General features: G+C 50.3%; 1 protein-coding gene across 3 annotated transcripts in view; it reads right to left on the minus strand.

Moving 5' to 3' along the window:
* si:dkey-34d22.1 (discoidin, CUB and LCCL domain-containing protein 1) overlaps positions 1-20,644 on the minus strand; it is a 217,039-nt gene that overhangs the window by 141,998 nt on the left and 54,397 nt on the right. For 2 of the 3 annotated variants that reach the window (XM_038795503.1, XM_038795513.1), the window contains exon 3: positions 4,813-4,950. The exons of the other annotated variant lie outside the window; for it this stretch is intronic. In XM_038795503.1, coding sequence (XP_038651431.1) covers positions 4,813-4,950 — 138 coding nt within the window. The remainder of the gene's footprint in view (positions 1-4,812; positions 4,951-20,644) is intronic. 3 annotated transcript variants of the gene reach the window in all.

Genomic DNA, 20,644 nt, shown 5'->3' on the forward strand with positions numbered 1-20,644 from the left:
CTTCCTGAATTGCTTCGCTGGTACAGGAATTGAACCCCTGGTGCTGGCCTTGTTCTGCATCATAAACCAGTTGTCTAGCCCACTGAGCTAAATCGGCCCCATCTGGTCTCCACAAATGGCCACCAGATGGAACGGCACTTGTGGGGGTCTCCCAGGGGATCGGAGGCTCCCAGGTGTATGACCTTTGGGCAGGGTGGTATCCTGGCACTGCCCATTTAATTAAATCCCGCCCTCTGTCTCTACTTGCTCCTTGATGTAATCACCACCAGAAGTACAGGATAATTTATTAGTCCCAACAGCTTCAGCTCACTGTATGTTCCTCAATCATTATAAAGCCACTGCAGTAAGAGACCTTTAAAATAAATTGCTTCACATTGATGAAAATAAAATTGATTCTTATTAGCAGTTTAAATGGGCAGAATAAACTTTTACACAGTTACGTATGCCAATAGACCAGTTTATAAGTAATCTGTTTATCTGACAGTTTGAATGTAAAACACAAAGGGTGAGATTTTCTGGCCTTCCCCCGTGGTGTGTTTCTCGGCAGTGGGAGGCAGACCTCCGTTAGCTGGTGGCGGGATCTTCTGGTCCCACCGCTGTCAATGGGAATTCCAACTGAATCCACCCCAAACAACCGAGAAACCCGCGGCAGGGACCGGAAGATCCCGCTGGTGTGAACGGCTGGGAGATCTCGCCCGCAGTCAAAGTCGCCGATTATCGGCCTCGGGTTAGCTGATATCCTGGCCCTGCAGACCTCACCTTTAAAAATGTCTGCCCACAGATTGGCTTTTCTTTGGGTGGGGGGGGGGGGGGGGGGGGGGGGGGGGGGCAAGCTTGGAACAAGTGCAAAGGCTGCCAGGTGTAGAAGTGGGCTGGGTGGAAAGTCTACTTCTGTGCACAGGCACTGGGTTTAAATAAAGAAAAGATCAAACCTAGAAACAGTCCTGCAGCCCAAATCTGTCACCCCCCCTCAGCCTCCTCAAACTCCCTATATCCCCCCAGTGCTAACCAATGAAATGCATAGTGCTGCAGCGTTGGGCCCCTCCTGGTGGCCCTGAGTTTTCTGACAGGCTCAAGAATGAGCCGAACACCGGGCAATACAGAACAACATCAGGCTCTGATTGGTGGACATCCCTTTAGAGTGGGAAAACAGTTTGCCAGACATTGAGAGGTGGTGGAGACTTACAGCAGTTCAGACAGATCTCCTGAATTGGAGTGAAGTTTCTGAACATTCATTAAGTAAAGCAGCACCTAGGTTTCTAACATTGGCCTGTGCTAAGTCTGAAGCAAAAGTGGGGTTGCCAACCTAACATCAGGGTGCGAGCCTGCAAAGCCTTCAGTGGGGTGACGAGGAGGCACTGGTCAACAGTCATTGAGGAGAGCAGTGGGGTAATGCTTGATCTTCAGACCAAAATTGAGGAGGGCGAGCAAATAAATAAATAAAGGTCTGTCCAGACAAAGCCAGCAGCAGCAGCCAGGCAACCAATCAGCCAACCAGCAGCACACACAGGGTTGTCAAGGCTCAAGGCCCGACTACCCGAACAAGAGCCGAGAGGTGAGCAGTCAGGAGGTGCAACAGCCACGCAAGCACCAATGTTGTGGTTTTCGGGGAGCAGCAGCCAGTGGGGCAACTTGACCAGAGCCTGAGGCCAGGACTGAGTGAGAGGGCTGGGCGACATCCAGACCGAGAGAACAGAGATCATGCCAGATAGCCAGCAGCAGCAGCCAGCCAGGATCACGTGTGGTCATCGAGGCTCTAAGACTGGCTGCTGAGTGAGAGCCGAGAGGTGAGCAGTCGGGAGGTGCGAAGGCCAGGCAAGTGCTGGCATCGTGGCTTTTGGGGAGTAGCGGCAAGTGAAGCGACTCAGCCAGAGTTAGAGACCAGGGCTGAGAGTGAGAGGGCTGGGACCGGCAACCGGACTCACGGGGCGAGAGCAGAGGCCAGGTCAGATAACCAGCAGCAGCCAGGCAGCCAGTGAGCCATCACAAGCACACCTGTGAGCTTAAGTTGTCGAGGGGAATAGCTGCAGGGGTGATTCGACTGCCAGGGGCCCCACAAAGGGGAGCACAGGGCCCCCAAAAGCGTAAGTCCTCCTGTGCATGACCCCCTCATACCTCCTTTGCCACCCAATGCCCCTCTACCTGCGCCCTTGGCCCCTACCTCCTTCATGTCAACTCATCTAATATGGGTACTTTGGGAGGAATTTTCTGGCCGTTCTCACCAACTGCATCTTCCGGTGCCTCTGACGGCAAATCCCACCATGGGTTTCCTGGCAACGGAGGGTGGATTTAATGAAAAATGCCATTGACGGCGGCGTGACATTCTGGTGTCACCACTGGCCAATGGCAAGCCTCTTCCCGCTACCGAGCAACATGCCACGGGGAGGGAGCAGATAATGCCCCCCTTTGTTGACAGTTTTGATACTTCCTTGACAGTTCTTTGACAGGTGGACAATTGCTTAATAGCTGGACAGTTCCAATGAGTTTGCATGAACATGTTTAATTTTCCAATCCCAAAAGGGTGCCTTACCTCCCCAAACTGTATCCTGCGACCTATTGTAGATTTATGTAATTAATTGAATTAAATTTCCTGGCTGCCATGGTGGGATGTTTCTGGACCCTTAATCCAGGCCTCTGGATTGCTTGTCCAGTAACATAACCGTTATGCTAACAATACCCGACACAAATCTAGTTGTGGCGTGGTTTCAGTGTTACCATACAAAATTTAACACAACAGATTTGGTAAAATAAGGATCAGGGGCGGGATCAGGGTCCAGGACCCCGGGGGGTCGGAGAATCGCCCGGGGCCGGCGTCAATCCCGCCCCCGCCGTGTCCCAAATTCTCCGCCCTACGCGATTCGGCAGGGGCGGGAATCGCGCCGGTCGGTGGGCCCCCCAGCGGCGATTCTCCGGCCAGCGATGGGCCGAAGTCGTGCCGCTGACAGGCCTCTCCCGCCGCCATGGATTAAACCACCTCTCTTACCGGCGGGATTGGCGGCGCGGGTGGGCTCCGGGGTCCTGGCCGGGGGGGGTCGTGGGGCGATCTGATCCCAGGGTGGCCTGGCCCGCGATCAGGGCACACCGATCGGCAGGCGGGCCTGTGCCGTGGGGGCACTCTTTTTCTTCCGCCTTCGCCATGGTCTTCAACATGGCGGAGGCGGAAGAGACCCCCTCCCCTGCGCATGCGCTGGTATGATGTCAGCAGCCGCTGACGCTCAGGCGCATGCGCGGACTTACGCCAGCCGGCAAAGTCCTTTCGGCCCCGGCTGGCATGGCGCCAAAGGCCGTTCACACCAGCCGGCGGAGTGGGAACCACTCTGGCGCGGGCCTAGCCCCTCAATGTGAGGGCTTGGCCCCTAAAGGTGCGGAGAATTCCGCACCTCTGGGGCGGCCCAACGCCGGATTGGTTCATGCCACTCTGACACACCGTGACCCCCCGCACCGCCGGGTAGGGGTGATTCCCGGCCCAGGTCTTAAATATTTCTGTGATGTCAACTGGGCATGAGAAGTGGGTATGCCTTCACATGCTTCCAACCTATATCTATCGTATGGAAAACAAAACACGGAGGTGATTTGTTGTGATAGGTTTGCAGATTGGCAGGCATGTTTGGAAGAAACTGTAAATGAGCAAGGGTGAGACATTTGCAGGTCGCACCAAGTAAATTACACAAATCTGTTTACTTACAAGTCACTTTCCACTAAAAATCAACTGTTTCACTGTCAATGCTAAATACCGTTGAAACTCAAGCTACTGTAAACAACTTCCACTAAAATCTCCCATTTTCTGATTCACATAAAATTGACACCTATCGTCAATACCCTTTTCTGCTGTAGAATAAATTGTGGCGATAGTTTGAAATGTGGCATTGTTGCATATTTCCTGATGAGTGCAAGATGAAAAATTTCAGCAATGTGTCTCTTTTTAGCAAATTCAAGTTCTACACAACCAAACGACTATAGTCAATATACTTTGGTGAACAGCCTTTTACAATGAGATAACTATATAACTGCCCATCAGATAGCTGTCTCAGGGATTTGGGCAAGTCACGCTAGCCAGACCTTTGGGTCCAGAGCGGCATATCCTGTGTAATAGTCCGGCATCTGGGACCTTGACATACACATCTGTTCTCACACAGCCGCCACCCTCTAGCAGGTATTTCAGGAGTCACTTAGTATCAGCTAGGCCCATATGTAGGTGGACAGGTGTGAACTCCTATATGGCTGATATCTAGCTGTAAACATGGACTCAGCATAATGCTGCAGACCACCAGGAGCGCATAAGATCCCCAAACATTGGTAGAGGTTAGCACGGTTGCTTCACAGCGCCAGGGTCCCAGGTTCGATTCCCGGCTTGGGTCACTGACTGTGCGGAGTCTGCATGTTCTCCCGGTGTGGGTTTCCTCCAGATGCTCCGGTTTCCTCCCACAAGTCCCGAAAGACATGCTGTTAGGTAATTTGGACATTTTGAATTCCCCCTCTGTGTACCCGAACAGGCGCCGGAATGTGACGCCTAGGGGCTTTCACAGTAACTTCATTGCAGTGTTAATGTAAGCCTACTTGTGACAATAATAAAGATGATTATTATTATACTTGGAACATAAGTTCACATTAATGCAATCCAAAGAGATTTTGAAATTTCTTACTGATATCAAGAAGGCTGCTGCGAAATGGCTATGCCCTCCAGTTCGATGCATTTGCCTCTGGATTGCAGAACATTGAAACAGCCTGAAGCAAGTTTGGGACAATGGGGCTTTGGTAGATAGCATTCATTATTAACATAACCAATTGGCATTGGAGATAAAGGATCCTTACCTGAATGGTCAGTGGTAGTATACGAGAGCAGAAATCCTCTCCCTGATATATGAGTGCCACTTCTGAACTCCACGGTCATCGCATTGGACGTCAACTGTATGGTTGAAGGGACTTCATTCATATTTCCGCAATAAGGACCTGCCATAAGTATTTATACAAATTCAAATGTGTGGAGCAACAACATCACTGCATCCAAACAAGACTGGATGGGAAATTAAAGCTGAACACCAAAGCAGTTCCACTGTACAGCACTGAAGGCATTACTCATTATGTTGTTCCTTCCACCATTTCATTTTCTTCCCTCCCGTCCTGAGCACATTGTGACTTTTGTTGGGGTACAATTGCATATGACTGTTTGCTTCCGCTCCACTTTGATCAGATGAATATCCATACGAAGCAATCATTGTTGTACTGAATTACAAACAGAATCTTATTAGGATTGGCGTACACCTTTATTGTTTTGGGCATTGCGCACCATTTGGGTGGAATACAAGGGAAAGTGTGATGAAAAGGAGCTGACACTGGTTGCAAAACCCACTCAATATTCTCTCAGAGTAACAGGAGCAAATTCAGATGAAAACTGCAACAGGTATGCAATTCTGTCTCACTGACTTTTGTTTCCTGAGCTCCACCCAGGTGATGTCTAGCGTCACCTCCCCTCCAAAAGACTTGGGGCGAGATTCTCCGGACTCACGACGGGTCGGAGAATAGCGGGCGTCGGAAATTTTTACGGCGACGCTGTTCCGACGCCCTCCCGCTATTCTCCGAACCCCGCAAATTGTCGGAGTCGCGTTTCCCGACAAACGCCTCCTTCCCGCCCCTGACACGACCAGAATCGCCACTGAGAGCCCCCCCGCTATTCACCGGCCCGGATGGGCCGAAGTCCCGACGTCATGGCGCCCTGTTTGGACGTCGTGAAACACACCTGCTTTTTAAATTCGTCAACCAGTCGGCCTGGCTGACGACTGCTTGGAGGAGGTCAGGGCACCACTCTGCGCACTGCTCAGCGCACCGCTCAGCGCACCGCTCAGCCCACCGCTCAGCCCACCGCTCAGCCCACCGCTCAGCCCACCGCTCAGCCCTCCGCTCAGCCCACCGCGCAGCCCACCGCTCGAGTCTGGCCACAACGGGGAAGGCATCCCTGGGAACGGGAGGCGGTCCAGAACGGGGGCGGTGGGGGGGACGGAGGGGGCAGTGGGGGAGACGGAGGGGGCAGTGGGGGAGACGGAGGGGGCAGTGGGGGAGACGGAGGGGGCAGTGGGGGGGAGACGGGGGAGGCAGTGGGGGAGACGGAGGTGGCAGTGGGGGAGACGGAGGGGGCAGTGGGGGGGAGACGGGGGAGGCAGTGGGGGAGACGGAGGTGGCAGTGGGGGAGACGGAGGGGGCAGTGGGGGGGAGACGGGGGAGGCAGTGGGGGAGACGGAGGGGCCAGTGGGGGAAGACGGGGAGGCAGTGGGGGAGACGGAGGGGGCAGTGGGGGGCGACGGAGAGGGGGGGTTAGGTAGAGAGTGAGCCGTCCAACCCCGTAACAAAATGTCTGCCACCATGCCATGGTGTGCAGGTGACGAGGACACGGCCGCTGGTTCCCCTGTGGCTTCCGGCCACAGGCCACTGACGCACCCGTGAGGAGGACATAGTTTACTGGCCGTTGGATGCAGGAAGTGACCAGGGGTTAGGCTGACCGCGTGTCAGCAGCGCGACCAGGCCACCGGGACACACTGGTATCCCATGGCTGGCGGCTGCCGAGGTGTCGACTAACGTCCGTCTAACATGTCCCGTTTCTCTGCTCCCACCACCCTTCTGTAGGTTAGCACGATGCATGGGAACAGAACGGCTATGTTCTGTGCAGTGGTTGGGGCAGCTCTACTGGATTTGGAGATGCTGCAGCATCCACACCCACAACCCGCAGTGGCTGCAGGGCCAGCTGCAGCAGCAGAGGGAAGGGCCGAGGAGTTTCCAGTCGTCGAGCAGCATGGGGGGGGGAGGAGGAGGAGGAGGAGGAAGAGGAAGAGGAGAGAGTGAGGGTGCAGCCACGGCGTCAGAGGCGACGACCAAAGCCGAGGGTGTACCGTGTCCGGGTCTCTTTCCTAACAATGCCGGACATCACCTGCAGGAGAAGACTCCGGCTGAGTAGGCAGACGGTGATACATATCTGCGAACTCCTGTCGCACCTCGCCCCACGTGGAACGGGGGGAGGACACGCGATCCCGGTAGCCATCAAGGTGACGGTCGCTCTGAACTTCTATGCTACCGGCTCCTTCCAGTCTCCGAGCGGGGACGTCTCTGGGATCTCCCAGTCATCGGTGCACAGGTGCATCCGGGATGTGACCGACGCCCTCTATGCCATCGCCGACCGCTACATCACCTTTCCCGAGGACCGAGCAAGTCAAGACTCACGAGCCCGTGGATTTGCCAGTGTGGCCGGGATACCGAGGGTTCAGGGGTCAATCGACTGTGTTCACGTCCCCATGCGCCCGCCTGCTGTGGACAGGGACGTGTTCACAAACAGGAGGGGGACATACTCCATTAATGTCCAGGTGGTATGCGACCCCCACATGAGGTTCATGAACGTCTGTGCAAGGTTCCCAGGGAGTGTGCATGACTCCTACATACTAGCGCAGTCGTTCATCCCTGCGATGTTTGAGGGACGTCCCCCCCGGCTGAGGGGCTGGTTGCTAGGTGACAGGGGTTATCCGCTGAGGTCTTGGCTGATGACGCCGATACGGAGGCTTCAGACCAATGCGGAAACACGATACAACGAGGCCCATGCAGCAACCAGGGGTGTGGTGGAGCGCTGCCTTGGCCTCCTGAAGATGAGATTCAGGTGCCTGGACCGCTCCGGAGGGGCCCTGCAGTACCAGGCCGACAGGGTCGCTCGCATTGTAGTGGTCTGCTGTGCGCTGCACAACATCGCGATGCAGAGGGGAGATGACCTGTTGCAGGAGGCGGAGGGAGAAGCTAGTGGCAGTGGTGCCAGCACAGAGGAGGAGGAGGAGGAGGAGGAGGAGGAGGAGGAGGAGGAGGAGGAGGAGGACGCTGGCGGAGTGGCGGGCGCAGCACGCAGACACGACCCAGGTGCTGGTGATGTCCAGGAGGCGGCACGACGGACCCGGCAAGGACGGCGGGCACGCGACGCCATGGTGGCAGCACGGTTCACGCATCGCATGTGACGTCCCCGATGAACACCAAACCACCACCTGCATCACTAGTCATGCAGAGGGTCACCACACAACTGCCACCACCAAACCCCCCCCCCCCCCCCCCTCAGTGTACACTGCTCCACTTCGACATGACGCTTATCACTGGGTCCAGACGGAATGGCACAACATTGATGGCTGTGTCAGCGGGTGTGATCAGTGCCATGTGGAATGATGACAGCCCGCTCTGCGAAGAGCTGTGAGCTCAGAATCGTTAGAGAGAGTCTGACCCATGGCAATAGCTGAACCATCCACCTTGGTGGCCGCTGAGTTCGTCACTGACACTCCATCACGTGCCCGCGTGGGCTAGCTGTGGGAGGGGGGTAGGGGCAGGGACTGCACACCCGGCACCGTGGTTTCACCACCCGTCACCCCCAGCGACACTCGGTCACCATCACGATTCCTGTGGCTGTGGAACAATCACACGGTATTACAAGTAAGGTGGAACAGTGTGTTTAATATTAACAATTATTTACAGGTGCCCTAGCCCCTACAACTAAACTGTGCCCTTCACCCGTGCCAACTTACTCAGTGTCTATCTTAGTTGCCTTACGGGCCCTACCACTACGTCTAAGTGAATCCCCAGATGATACAGCAGGAGTGGAGGAGGATTGCTGCGAATCGCCCCCCTCGACTCGTTTCTCCTTGGCCAAGCGTTTCCTGGGGCGACCCGGCCTTGATGGGCCAGGCTGCTCTGCGTGCGTCTCGGGTGACATTGTGCCACCCTGCTCTGCCTGCTGCCCACCCGATGCACCAGGGATGGGACGGGGGGAGGCCGAGAATTCCGGGACGTCCCGTGATGGAGTTAATGGGACGGGCCCCGAAACCTCCTCCTCCCTCGGGGAGCCCGGTGGCCCCCGGGCCTCACGGGGAGGTTCCCCGTCGCACCACCGACACCTGGCGCTGCCAGTCCTGGAGGCCTGCAACGGTATCCACCAGGATCCGAAGGTTTGCAGAGACGGAGTCCAGGGAGTTAGACATTCCCGCCAGGGACTGTGCGATCTCAACCTGATTGTGCACGACGCCATCCAGCACATGTGTCAGGCGGTTGATGCTCTCGGCGACTGACTGCTGCGACTGGCCAATGACCTGCTGAGACTCGGCCATGGCCCGCAGGGCGCCGGCAATGTCGGTTTGGCTCTGGCACATTGCTGCCTGTGAGAGGGCAACCCTGTCCAGGGCCGAGGATGACGCGTGCACATTAATCCCAACGTCTTGCATAACCTGACCCATTGCCTCCACCGCGGATGCCACCCGTGCGGTGTCGGACTGGGTCTCTGCCATGAGCGGCACCACTCCCTGCTCTTGGACGCGGATCGACTCCTCTAACAGCGTCTGCAGAGTCTGGAAGGAAGCCCTCATCCCGTCATTGTTTCCCTGGGTTTCCTGAGGCATCGGCTGTGCGGGTGGGTTGAGAAACTCCAGGAACTCCGAAAACGTCTGGGAGCCAGCTGCATCCTGGGCCTGGTCTGGCCTCCGCGAGTCCGGGCCCTCTGTTGCTCCGACCTCCACCTGCTGTACCTGCTCATCTGTGATGTGCCAACCAGACTGTGCCCCAGGAGACTCATCACTAAATAGGCCCGCCGGGGTGTGTATCTCTGGGATGATGGAAGTTGTGGGAGAAAGCAGTGCCGCAAGCCCGACGCTCTCAATGGTTAGGTCCTCGTCCAGGGTGTGGGGCCGCTCAGCGACAGGAGGGTTGTCCCTGGCCATTTCTGGTGGTGGTGGTGGACCTCGAACCCTCTGTGCGTCCTGGCCCGCAGATTGGGTTGGGGCAGATAGGGCTGCCCGCTGATCGGGCACCCTCTGTTGTGAGGCCCCGGGTGAGGTGGCGGCAGATTCCTGTCTCCGTCTGCAGCAAGACGGCCCTGGTCGTTCGGCATCACGTCCTAGGGAAGAGAATGAGACGGGTTATTTCGATTTGCTCGGCAGGCCGCTGGACGGTCCCGGTGGGCAGGCTGTGTGAAGGGACAGAGGATGGGGAGGTGTCCCAGTGGGCAGGGTGTGTGAAGGGACAGAGGATGGGGGGGGGAGGGTGTTTGTCAGGGAGGGTTGTCTCACTTGCTGCAGTTCCGCCAACCTCGCATTGCGCGATATCGCGGGTGGCAGACCCCCCAACAAGGTCCAGTGCCCTCTGTTCAAAGGTGCTGAGGGGGTGCATGTTGGGCGAACCCCCTCCAGTCTTGTGCCGCTCACGGTGGTTATGACCGGCCTTGGCCTGTTGGGGGAGGAAACATAGGTAGATCATTACAAAACGGTAGGTATCAGAAGTCCGTTCTGATACTGGCACAGTTTGGGGGGGGGGCAAGTTGTCATCAGATGATTGCATCTCTCCTCGGGGCCAGAGCGCTGGGTCTGTGACAACTTTGTGAACCACCCTCAAATAACTCTGCCCCAATCCCTCTCCCCCCCCCCCCCCCCCCCCCCCCCCCCCCCCCGGGCAGTTAAGGGGGAGGGATGGTTGTGACTAGGGGGCACCCTCATGGCACTTACCCTGGCAGACCTGGTGAGGTCATGTAGCTTCTTTCGGCACTGCTCTGCTGAGCGAGGGGTCTGCCCCACAGCACTGACGGCAGCAGCCACGTCACGCCAGGCCTGGCGTACCGTGCTGGCAGGTTGGCGATGCCCTCTACGCGGGCGGATGATGCCCCTCCTCTGCTCCACGGCATCGAGCAGCGCCTCGACGTCTGCATCAATAAAGCGAGGTGCAGCTCGCCTAGGCTCCGACATCCTGCCCGACAGATTCTGTGGTCGCCCGCGCCTTTTTACGGCGTCGGGCAGCGTCACGTGGGCGGGTTCGTGTCGTCGTCGCGTTCCGTCGTCATCACGCACGTAATTGACGCGGCCGCGCTGCTAGCCCATTTCCAGGAAATGAATCGGTCGGGAAATGAAGCCTTCGCGACCGTCGTAAAACGGTCCCGATTTTTACGACCGTTTGCCGACTTTCCGCGGGTGCGGAGAATTTCGCCCTTGTATTTTAAAGCACCTTTCACAATAACCAGATGTCTCAAGGTGCATTACAGCCAATGAAGTACTTTTGAAGAGCAGTCATCGTTGTAATGTCAGAAATGTGGCAGTCAATTTGCTCTCAGCAAGTTCCCACAAACAGCAATATGATAATAACCCGATAATCTATTTTTATGATGAATACTGAGGGATAAATATTGGTCCCAGGAAACTGGCGAGAATTCCCCTGTTCTTCCAAATGAAAATATATCCCTAAACCTCCTGAATGATGCCACCGAAACTCCAAGCTTCAGTTAAGGTGACTAGTCCAATATGATGACAACCTTGATGAAGAGTTGACACATTCATTAGTTTTGTGTTTGAAGGCAGCAGAGCTTCTCACTGTTTTCTCATTCTAGGTCTTTAGTGAACTGATTGAAGATGAGCAGCAAACAGAGATTGCCTCAAGACAGGGGTCGCATGACTAGGGAAAGCCAGATAGGACAGGTAGTATTGTTACAATTCAAAACTCAAATGTCCTCCTTTTCATAAGAAACAAAAGGACATAAACATCTCCTTTTTCCTCCCGAACAAAAGACAAATTTCCATGCACGATCATGTGTAACTGATTTCTCCAAGTTCCCCACTTTTGTTCGTAATGAAAAGGAGGATGTTTGGGTTTTGAAATGCAACGGGACTATATGTCCTATCCGGCTTGCTGTAGTTAGGTAATCTCTGCCACGAGTCAATCTCTAAACTGAGCTAAACTCTTGAGCTGCCATCTTCGATCAGTTCCAGAATGGCAGACAATGGGAAAGCACTGAGAAGCTCCAGTGTCTTTAAAGGTCAATGTCCTGATAGTTAAAGATATTGTTTGAAATGTCAATGTGACAGACTAGAAGTTGGGCAACTATCTAGGGAGGATAGCTTGGGAAAGTGCAACTGCACCACAGCATGTGTCTGTGCCTTTGGGATGTGAAGGGGGAGGGGCGGGAGGCTGGGTAGAATCATGAGAAAACAGAAAAACAAAATTATTACAACTGAGCTAGAATTGTATTAACTGTATTGATTTACAGCTTGCATTTCAAATTATAAAACTGATCCCAGCAAAATGGAAATAAGAGAGTCAATGAACTCTATCTGTGCAGAGGCAGTGAGAACATATCCTGCTACTCAAACAAATCTTAAGATACTAATTAATATTAGACTGATTCTACAGATTGCGCATGCGGGGGGGGGGGGGGGGGGGGGGGGTGGTATCATTTGTACAGTGTGTAAAAAATTGCAATTTAGAAACTTTGGTACCCCGGATTATATCTTTATAAACTATCCCCCCCCCCTTCCGTCATTTCAAGTGAAATGAAATATGAGAAACCAGGTACTTAAATGACCTACATAAACACATTTGGAAAAGCCCAAATAATACTGTTGTGAAGATGATTAAATGCATTTTACTCTTCCATATGAAGCATTAAACAAGCTCTGCTGTCAGTGAGCCATGCATTTTTGATCAATTCTGCACAATTCATTATTCCACATTTTTATCACATACATGCATAATCCAATTTTGAGGTTTTATTGAAACTTTCAATGAAAGAAAATACTTCAATTATAGAGAATTAATGAATGCTCAACAATGCAAAAGTTGCTCAGTATGATGAGCAAATAGCCATATAAATTCAATGGGCGAGATTCTTCGGTTTGAAAACTAAGTGCTCCCACCAGCGGATAGTCAGGACTGTATCCCGCTGGCTCTAGGAGTGTCGCCAAGGTGGTATTCTCATATTTTTACTAAATTACACAAAACGGCGAGCATGCCAATCTCCCTACATTTACTGTTGTTGAGCCACCATTTTGAATGTGCGTCCCGATCCCAGCATCCAGAGGCAGGTCCCCCTCTGATATGCGGAGCACTCCCAACCCCGCATTGGGGAGAGGAGTTCCCCTCTCCCTCGGGATAATGGGCCATCCCACCCCACACCATGCACGTGTGAGATTGACCCTTTATAAAGCTAAGTGCTTTCACTTCCTCTTTTCTAACTGCAGAACACACTCCGCATTGTTGAAGTGGTCAGCGGCTGTCAATCAGAACAAACATGGTTTTAACATTCTGGTTAGGATCAATGGAAGGTAATTCAGATGTGTTCACAGGTGAAGGGGAAGATAAATAACCAAATCTCCTGCCTGCTGTGTTTAAACCATTAAGCTGTCAATCAAAGGCTAGTTAAAGATACTGTGAAATTGAATTAATGCAGAGCATTTCAAAGGATCTCAGTGGATTTTTACTCTTTTCAAGTGTTGTGGGCTTTCTAGGAAGGCTCAGCTACTTTAAAAGCAGCAATTTTAAAAGCATAAGGCTGAGGGTGAAAATGTGAGGAAAGGGAAAGCCTTCCTGACTTGACTGCTCAACGAACTGTCTGGTCTGCTCACGAGCTGTCAGCAGAGCAGTTCAGAGTGAAAACAGCACCTCAGAGTTTAAACAGGTCAGACAAGGATGATGATTTGGGTTTGCTCCCACAGGTCCTGAAAGACGTGCTGTTAAGTGAATTGGACATTCTGAATTCTCCCTCTGTGTACCCGAATAGGTGCCGGAGTGTGGTGACTAGGGGCTTTTCACAGTAACTTCATTGCAGTGTTACAAGTAAGCCTACTTGTGACAATAAACATTATTATTATTATTATTTTTAACAGAGGGCTATCTGAGATCACCATGCCAAGAGTGAGCCCAGGGCTAGAAAAAGCAGTCCAGAGATGGGGGCCCCTCATCCCGGGGGAGGATCCTGGTATCAACCCTTTAACCTTAGCCCGAGTCCACCTAACCCTCAGGACCCTTAGGGAAAACTCCCTCTGCAACCTGGCAACGGCAGAGGGGAACATGAATCTTGACTCCCCTCGTGGTCCAGAGCGCCAGGATAGCACTTGTCAATTCTTGTACTAAAGCTCATCTGGTGGAGTTCCCGCTGGGGACGACGACTGTGCATAACAGGGGGGTGGAAATTTGGGTGACCAGCCTGTTAATCGCATTCAAATGAATGCATATGAGCTGTTTGCATGTTCCCGCCGGGGCGGGACCGGAGGCTGGTACTGCTGTCTGGCGCTGAACCCGTTTTTGGGCATAACGTGGGATACTCCACCCAATTGGCATTCCCGATCTAAGGGGAGTGGAGAATTCCATTCAATATTCGAGTATTATTTTGCAACAGCTATGTAGGTAGATGTAGGGCTGGATTCTCTGTTGTGAGTCTATCCTGCTATCGCTGCTAGCGAGGACAGAGAATTTTGCTGCGCCGTTCGCTGGCGGCGGGATTCTCTACTCCTGATGCTTGTCAATGGGATTTTCCCATTGAAACCAGCCCACACTGCCGGGAAACCACCGGTAGGGGTGAGCTGCTCGTGGGAACAGACAATCCTGCCGCCAGCGAACGGCCGGAGAATCCTGCCCGTAATCTGTGTGATCTTTCCAAACTGTTTGTTGCACGGCGTGAAGATAGAAGCTAATGCTAAACATATTTTTGGCAGTAAAATAAATAGGTTGATTGCCAAATCATTTTTTAAACAAAGAATTGAAAACAATCTTGCATTTACATCACACCTTTAGTGACTTCAGGACATCCCACAGCTCTGCAGCTCACAAGTATTTTTGAAATGTCCTCACGGTTATAATGTACAAAACTGCTCCTTCATCAGCACATAAAGAATTGAGCGCAGCAGATCTCAAAAATCAGTTTGCCTTTTGTTCTTTGAGTGTGAAGACCTGGAGCTGGATTTTCTGCTGGCGGGATGCTCTGTTTAAGATATGCACCCTTAAAAGTACATGTAGCTCATATCACAGCGCACTCCACTACAACTGGAGTTAACTGGGTGACTATGTATATGCATAAGATCTGTACCCCTGCTGCTTCTGGACTAATATATCACATCCTGTCTCTTTTGAGGAAGAAGGATAAATACGGCAAATTTCAGGAACCTTGGATAACGAGCGATATTGTAGGCCTCGTCAAAAAGAAAAAGGAGGCATTTGTCAGGGCTAGAAGGCTGGGAACAGACAAAGCCTGTGTGGAATATAAGGAAAGCGGGAAGGATCTTAAGCAAGGAGTCAGGAAGACTCGAAGGGGTCAGGAAACGTCATTGGCAAATAGGGTTAAGGAAAATCCCAAGGCTTTTTACACGTACATAAAAAGCATGACGGTAGCCAGGGAAAGGGTTGGCTCACTGAAAGGAATCTATGTGTGGAGCCAGAGGAAATAGGCGAGGTACTAAATGAATACTTTGCATCAGTATTCGCCAAAGAGAAGGAATTGGTGGATGTCGAGTCTGGAGAAGGGTGTGCAGATAGCCTGGGTCACATTGAGATCCAAAAAGACGAGGTGTTGGGCGTCTTGAAAAATATTATGGTAGATAAGTCCCCAGGGCCTAATGGGATCTATCCCAGAATACTGAAGGAGGCTAGTGAGGAAATTGCTGAGGCCTTGACAAAAATCTTTGGATCCTCACTGTCTTCAGGTGATGTCCCGGAGGACTGGAGAATAGCCAATTTTGTTCCTTTGTTTTAGAAGAGTAGCAAGGATAATCCAGGGAACTACAGGCCGGTGAGCCTTACGTCAGTGGTAGGAAAATTACTGGAGAGAATCCTTCGAGACAGGATCTACTCCCATTTGGAAGCAAATGGATGTATTAGTGAGAGGCAGCATGGTTTTGTGAAGGGGAGGTCATGTCTCACTAACTTGATAGAGTTTTTCAAAGAGGTCATAAATATGATTGATGCAGGTAGGGCAGTGGATGTTGTCTATATGACTTCAGTAAGGCCTTTGACATGGTAGACTGGTACAAAAGGTGAAGTCACACGGAATCAGGGGTGAGCTGGCAAGGTGCATATAGAACTGGCTAGGTCATAGAAGGCAGAGAGTAGCAATGGAAGGGTGCATTTCTAATTGGAGGGCTGTGACTCGTGGTGTTCCGGAGAGATCAGTGCTGGGACCTTTGCTGTTCGTAGTATATATAAATGATTTGGAGGAAAATGTAACTGGTCTGATTAGTAAGTTTGTAGATGACACAAAGGTTGGTGGAATTGCGGATAGCGATGAGGACTGTTGGAGGATACAGAACGCTGTGTAGAATGTTAGTTAGGCCACACTTGGAGTATAGTGTTCAATTCTGGTCGCCACACTACCAGAAGGATGTGGAGGATTTAGAGAGGGTGCAGAAGAGATTTACCAGGATGTTGCCTGGTATGGAGGGCATTAGCTGTGAGGAATGGTTAAATAAACTCGGTTTGTTCTCACTGGAACGACGGAGGTTGAGGGGCGACCTGATGGAGGTCTAAAAAATTATGATGGGCATAGACAGAGTGGATCGTCAGAGGCTTTTCCCCAGGGTAGAGGGGTCAATTACTAGGGGGCATAGGTTTAAGGTGCAAGGGGCAAGGTTTAGAGTAGATGTACGAGGCAGGTTTCTTACACAGAGGGTAGTGGGTGCCTAGAACTCGCTGCTGGAGGAGGTGGTGGAAGCAGGGACGATAGTGACATTTAAGGGGCATCTTGATAAATACATGAATAGGATGGGAATAGAGGGATACGGACCCAGGAAGTGTAGAAGATTGTAGTTTAGTCGGGCAGCATGGTCGACACGGGCTTCGAGGGCCGAAGGGCCTGTTTCTTTGCTGTACTTTTCTTTGTTATTTGTAATATATCACATCCTGTGGAGGTGGTAGTGGTTGACAGCAGTTAGGATATGTGCCCTTAAATGTAAATGTATCTCGTATCACAACATACCCCACTCCCTGGTGTCTTGTGGTAGATAACTGCATGCTTGGCCTCTGCCAATGTCATTCCAGCCCAGTAGTTGTCAGAGTGCCACAAAGATGACCTCCGCTTCAATGTTCCTCACCCTTTGGAAAGTTGCATGGACTCCCTTAGTGCCTCCCTCGGGTGATATGACTGTCGAGTAATTCAGGTGTGAGGAAAAACTGAATGTAAATTGACTGCAGCTATTCTGCAAGTAATCCCTGTGGCTACAATCTGTACCAATGTATCCAGTCAAGGTGCTTTCTGCTGGTGTGTTGTCTCCTCCATTCATTCTAATGATTTGTGTTTGAGATTGTGGGATAACCCCTAATTTCAGAAGGATGGTATGGAGAAGTAATTTCAAAGTAAAATGTCTTTCCAACACTCCGAGCTCCAAGACATTTTAAGTAGCAATGTAGAATAAGTAGCTTGTGCCACTGAAAATGTGTTACTGGCAAGGCAAAGACTGTGTAAAAATCCCTCAACAATCTTACCTATCATTGCACTGAACTGATATATTAGCAAGCCATGCTCATTGAAGAACTCTGGCTCCTGACCAAGATTACAGCACCACTTAATTCATAAAGGGTATGTTGTTGGCTACATCAGCTCTTAAAAGTACGCAAAGGAACAAAATGAATAACATGCAATAGAACCATATAATCATCGGGCTTCATAGCACATGGGGTGGCCATTCAGCCCATTGTGCTGGGTTTGACTCTCTGAAAGCACTATTCCTTTAGTCCCACTTCTCTGCATTATCCCTTCAACTCCTTACAATTTTCTGAGTCAATTCTTTATTGAATCAGCTCTTAAAAATTATTGAGGTGGAAATTTGCTTGATTTTCAATGCATAGGACTCATCAACACGTTCCTAAGCTGTGAGACGTGAATAGAGCCAAAGAAAGGACCCGGGGGCCATATCTAAAAAAATTGGATGAGTTGATTACAAGGTAACTTGATAAGGTGGATTCAAAATTGGCTTAGCTGTAGGAGGCAGAGGGTAATGACAGACGGTTGCTTTAGTCCAGGGGTGGGCAAACTTTTCCGTGCAAGGGCCACATTCAGAAATTCACAATTTTAAAGGGCCGCATAGTATATTAAGTAAAATAATTAATATTTAAAATAGCCAAAATAAAAGGTTTTTAAAGAAAAAAAAAGCAATTAATTTTTATTAATTAATATTTTAAAGTAGAAACTTTACATGAAGCACATTTATTTGAAAAACAAAGTAACTCAGTTTAAAGAAAAAAAAGCAATTAATTTTTATTAATTAATATTTTAAAGTAGACACTTCACATGAAACACATGTTGTGCCGAGCAATGATCACCCTACTCAAGTCAACGTATCCACCCTATACCAGTAACCCAACAGCCCCCACCATTAACCTTAAAATTAAAAAAAAAATTTCAAAAAAAGAAATTTTTTTTTTTAATGACTTGATCTTGGTGGGCCGCATAAAGACCTTTGGCGGGCCGCATGCGGCCCGTGGGCCGTAGTTTGCCCACCCCTGCTTTAGTCACTGCAAGCCAGTGTCCAGTGGTGTATCACAGGGATCTGTGATGAGTCCCCTATTGTTTGTCATTTATTTAAACGAGATAGATTACTATGTGGGGGGGTAGGATCAGTAAGTTTGTGGACGACACACAGATTGGCCGGGTGGTTAATAGTGAGGTTGAGTGCCTTGGAATACAGGAAAATATAGATGGGATGGTCAAATGGGCAGAAAAGTGGCAGATGGAATTTAACCTTGAATAGTGTGAGGTGGTACACTTTGGAAGGAGAAATTTGACAAGAAAGTATTCAATGAATGCCTGACACTGGGACGTTCCAAGGAACAAAGGGATCTTGGCGTGTTTGTCCATAGATCTCTGAAGGTGAAAGAGCAGGTTAAGTGGGTGGTGAAAAAGGCCTATGGCACACTTGCTTTCATCAATCGAAGCATGGATTACATAAGCAGGGAGGTCATGTTGGAGTTGTAAAGAACTTTGGTGAGGCCACAGCTGGAGTACAGTGTGCAATTCTGGTCATTACATTATAGGAAGAATATGATTGCACTGGAGCGGGTGCAGAGGCAATTCACCAGGATGTTGCCTGGATGGAACATTTATGCTATGAAGGGAGGTTGGATAGACTTGGGTTGTTTTCGCTGGAGCGGAGAAGACTGAGGGGTGACCTGATCGAGGTGTACAAGCCTATGAGGGGCATGGTTAGGGTGGATAGAGAGCAGCTGTTCCCCTTAGTTGAAGGATCAGTCATGAGGGGACACAAGTTCAAGGTGAGGGGCAGGAGGTTTAAGGGAGGATTTGAGGAAAAATGTTTTTAGCCAGAGGGTGGTGACGGTCTGGAATGCACTGCCTGAGAGGGTGGTAGAGGTGGGCTGTCTCACATCCTTTAAAAAGTACCTGGATGAGCACATGGCATGTCACAACGTTCAAGGCTATGGGCCAAGTGCTGGGAAATGGGATTAGTTGGCAGGTCAGGTGTCTTTCATGCGCGGTGCAGACCCGATGGGCTGAAGGGCCTCTTTTGCAGTGTATGGTTCTGTGATTACACCCAGATGTCTGCCGTGTGTTTTGTATGAGTAGCCTCAGGTAAGTGCAGCAGGAGAAGGCGATCGCGAACGTCAGTGGCCATCAAGCAGCACATGGGTCCTTGAGAAATAATCTTAATTTTAAAAAATGATAATGTTGGATATTGGCCATTGCTTCGACTGCTTCCGAAAGGAGCAGGCCATCTCCATACATCACAGAACCATTTCTGAAAGGGAACCGACCTGTGTGATGAACCAATGTCACATGTCCTGATATCCACTCCTGTTCGTGTCAAAATGTTTTGTTGATAAAGCTTCTGAAATGATTCAGGATGTTTTGCGATGTTAAAGGTGTCATGTCAAAAGTTGTTATTGTTGAATCTAAAAGAAACTTGATGCCTCTCATTTCATCTGTAAGGGATTCAAGAAGTAACCAAGAATTTCTCAAAAATGTGATGGTTCAATATTGGGTAGGGAGGCAATTGGTTCCGAAATTGGGCCTTATTGTATCCATTTTATGTCTGTACGAGGTTCAATTTTCTCCCCATTAAATGGCTACTTCCACCACCATTTCTTTGGATTGATTTGGATTTGTTTATTGTCACGTGTACCGAGGTACAACAAAAAGTATTTTTTTACGAGCAGCTCAAACAGATTATTAAGTACATTAAAAGAAAATAAATGGAAAAAAAAATACATAATGGAGCAACACCAGGTACACGATGTAAATTCACCGGCATCGGGTGAAGCATACAGGAGTGTAGTATTAAACAGGTCAGTCCATAAGAGGGTCGTTTAGGAGTCTGGTAACAGCGGGGAAGAAGCTGTTTTGGATCTGTTTGTGCGTGTTCTCAGACTTCTGGAGGGCAATGCAGATCCTAACAATCTTCCACATCAAAAAACATATCCAATCCTCTTCTTTTGTTCACTCTTATGTGTGGAAGACACCAAGAGCAAGGAGATAGCCTAAGTGTACACATTGTTAACATTTCATGAGAAGATTAAATGCCATTGAGCAGATTGTGATAATTTTCAAGTGTGGATGATCAGCTTTTGATTTTCCACATTCATAGAACTATCCTTCCTGGACTAAAAATAGAGTTACAAAATATTCCTTTTATGAATTACATTTATTTCTTCCATTTATACCTAATAGGTTTACTGGTTTCATTTTTCTGACATTTACATGGTATTCCACTCTAAGCCTAGTTGGAACCTTGATCTGCTACCTGGTTAATAATATTCGTCAGCAAAAATAGTGAAACTATAAACAACAGCAGCGATCGAATGGCCTCATTGCACCCGATTCAGTGATGTGACGAGGTTGTTAAATCTCACGAGATTTGCGACGCTTGAATCGACTCACGATTCT

Source organism: Scyliorhinus canicula, chromosome 1, assembly GCF_902713615.1.
Source record: "Scyliorhinus canicula chromosome 1, sScyCan1.1, whole genome shotgun sequence".
NCBI lineage: Eukaryota > Metazoa > Chordata > Chondrichthyes > Carcharhiniformes > Scyliorhinidae > Scyliorhinus > Scyliorhinus canicula.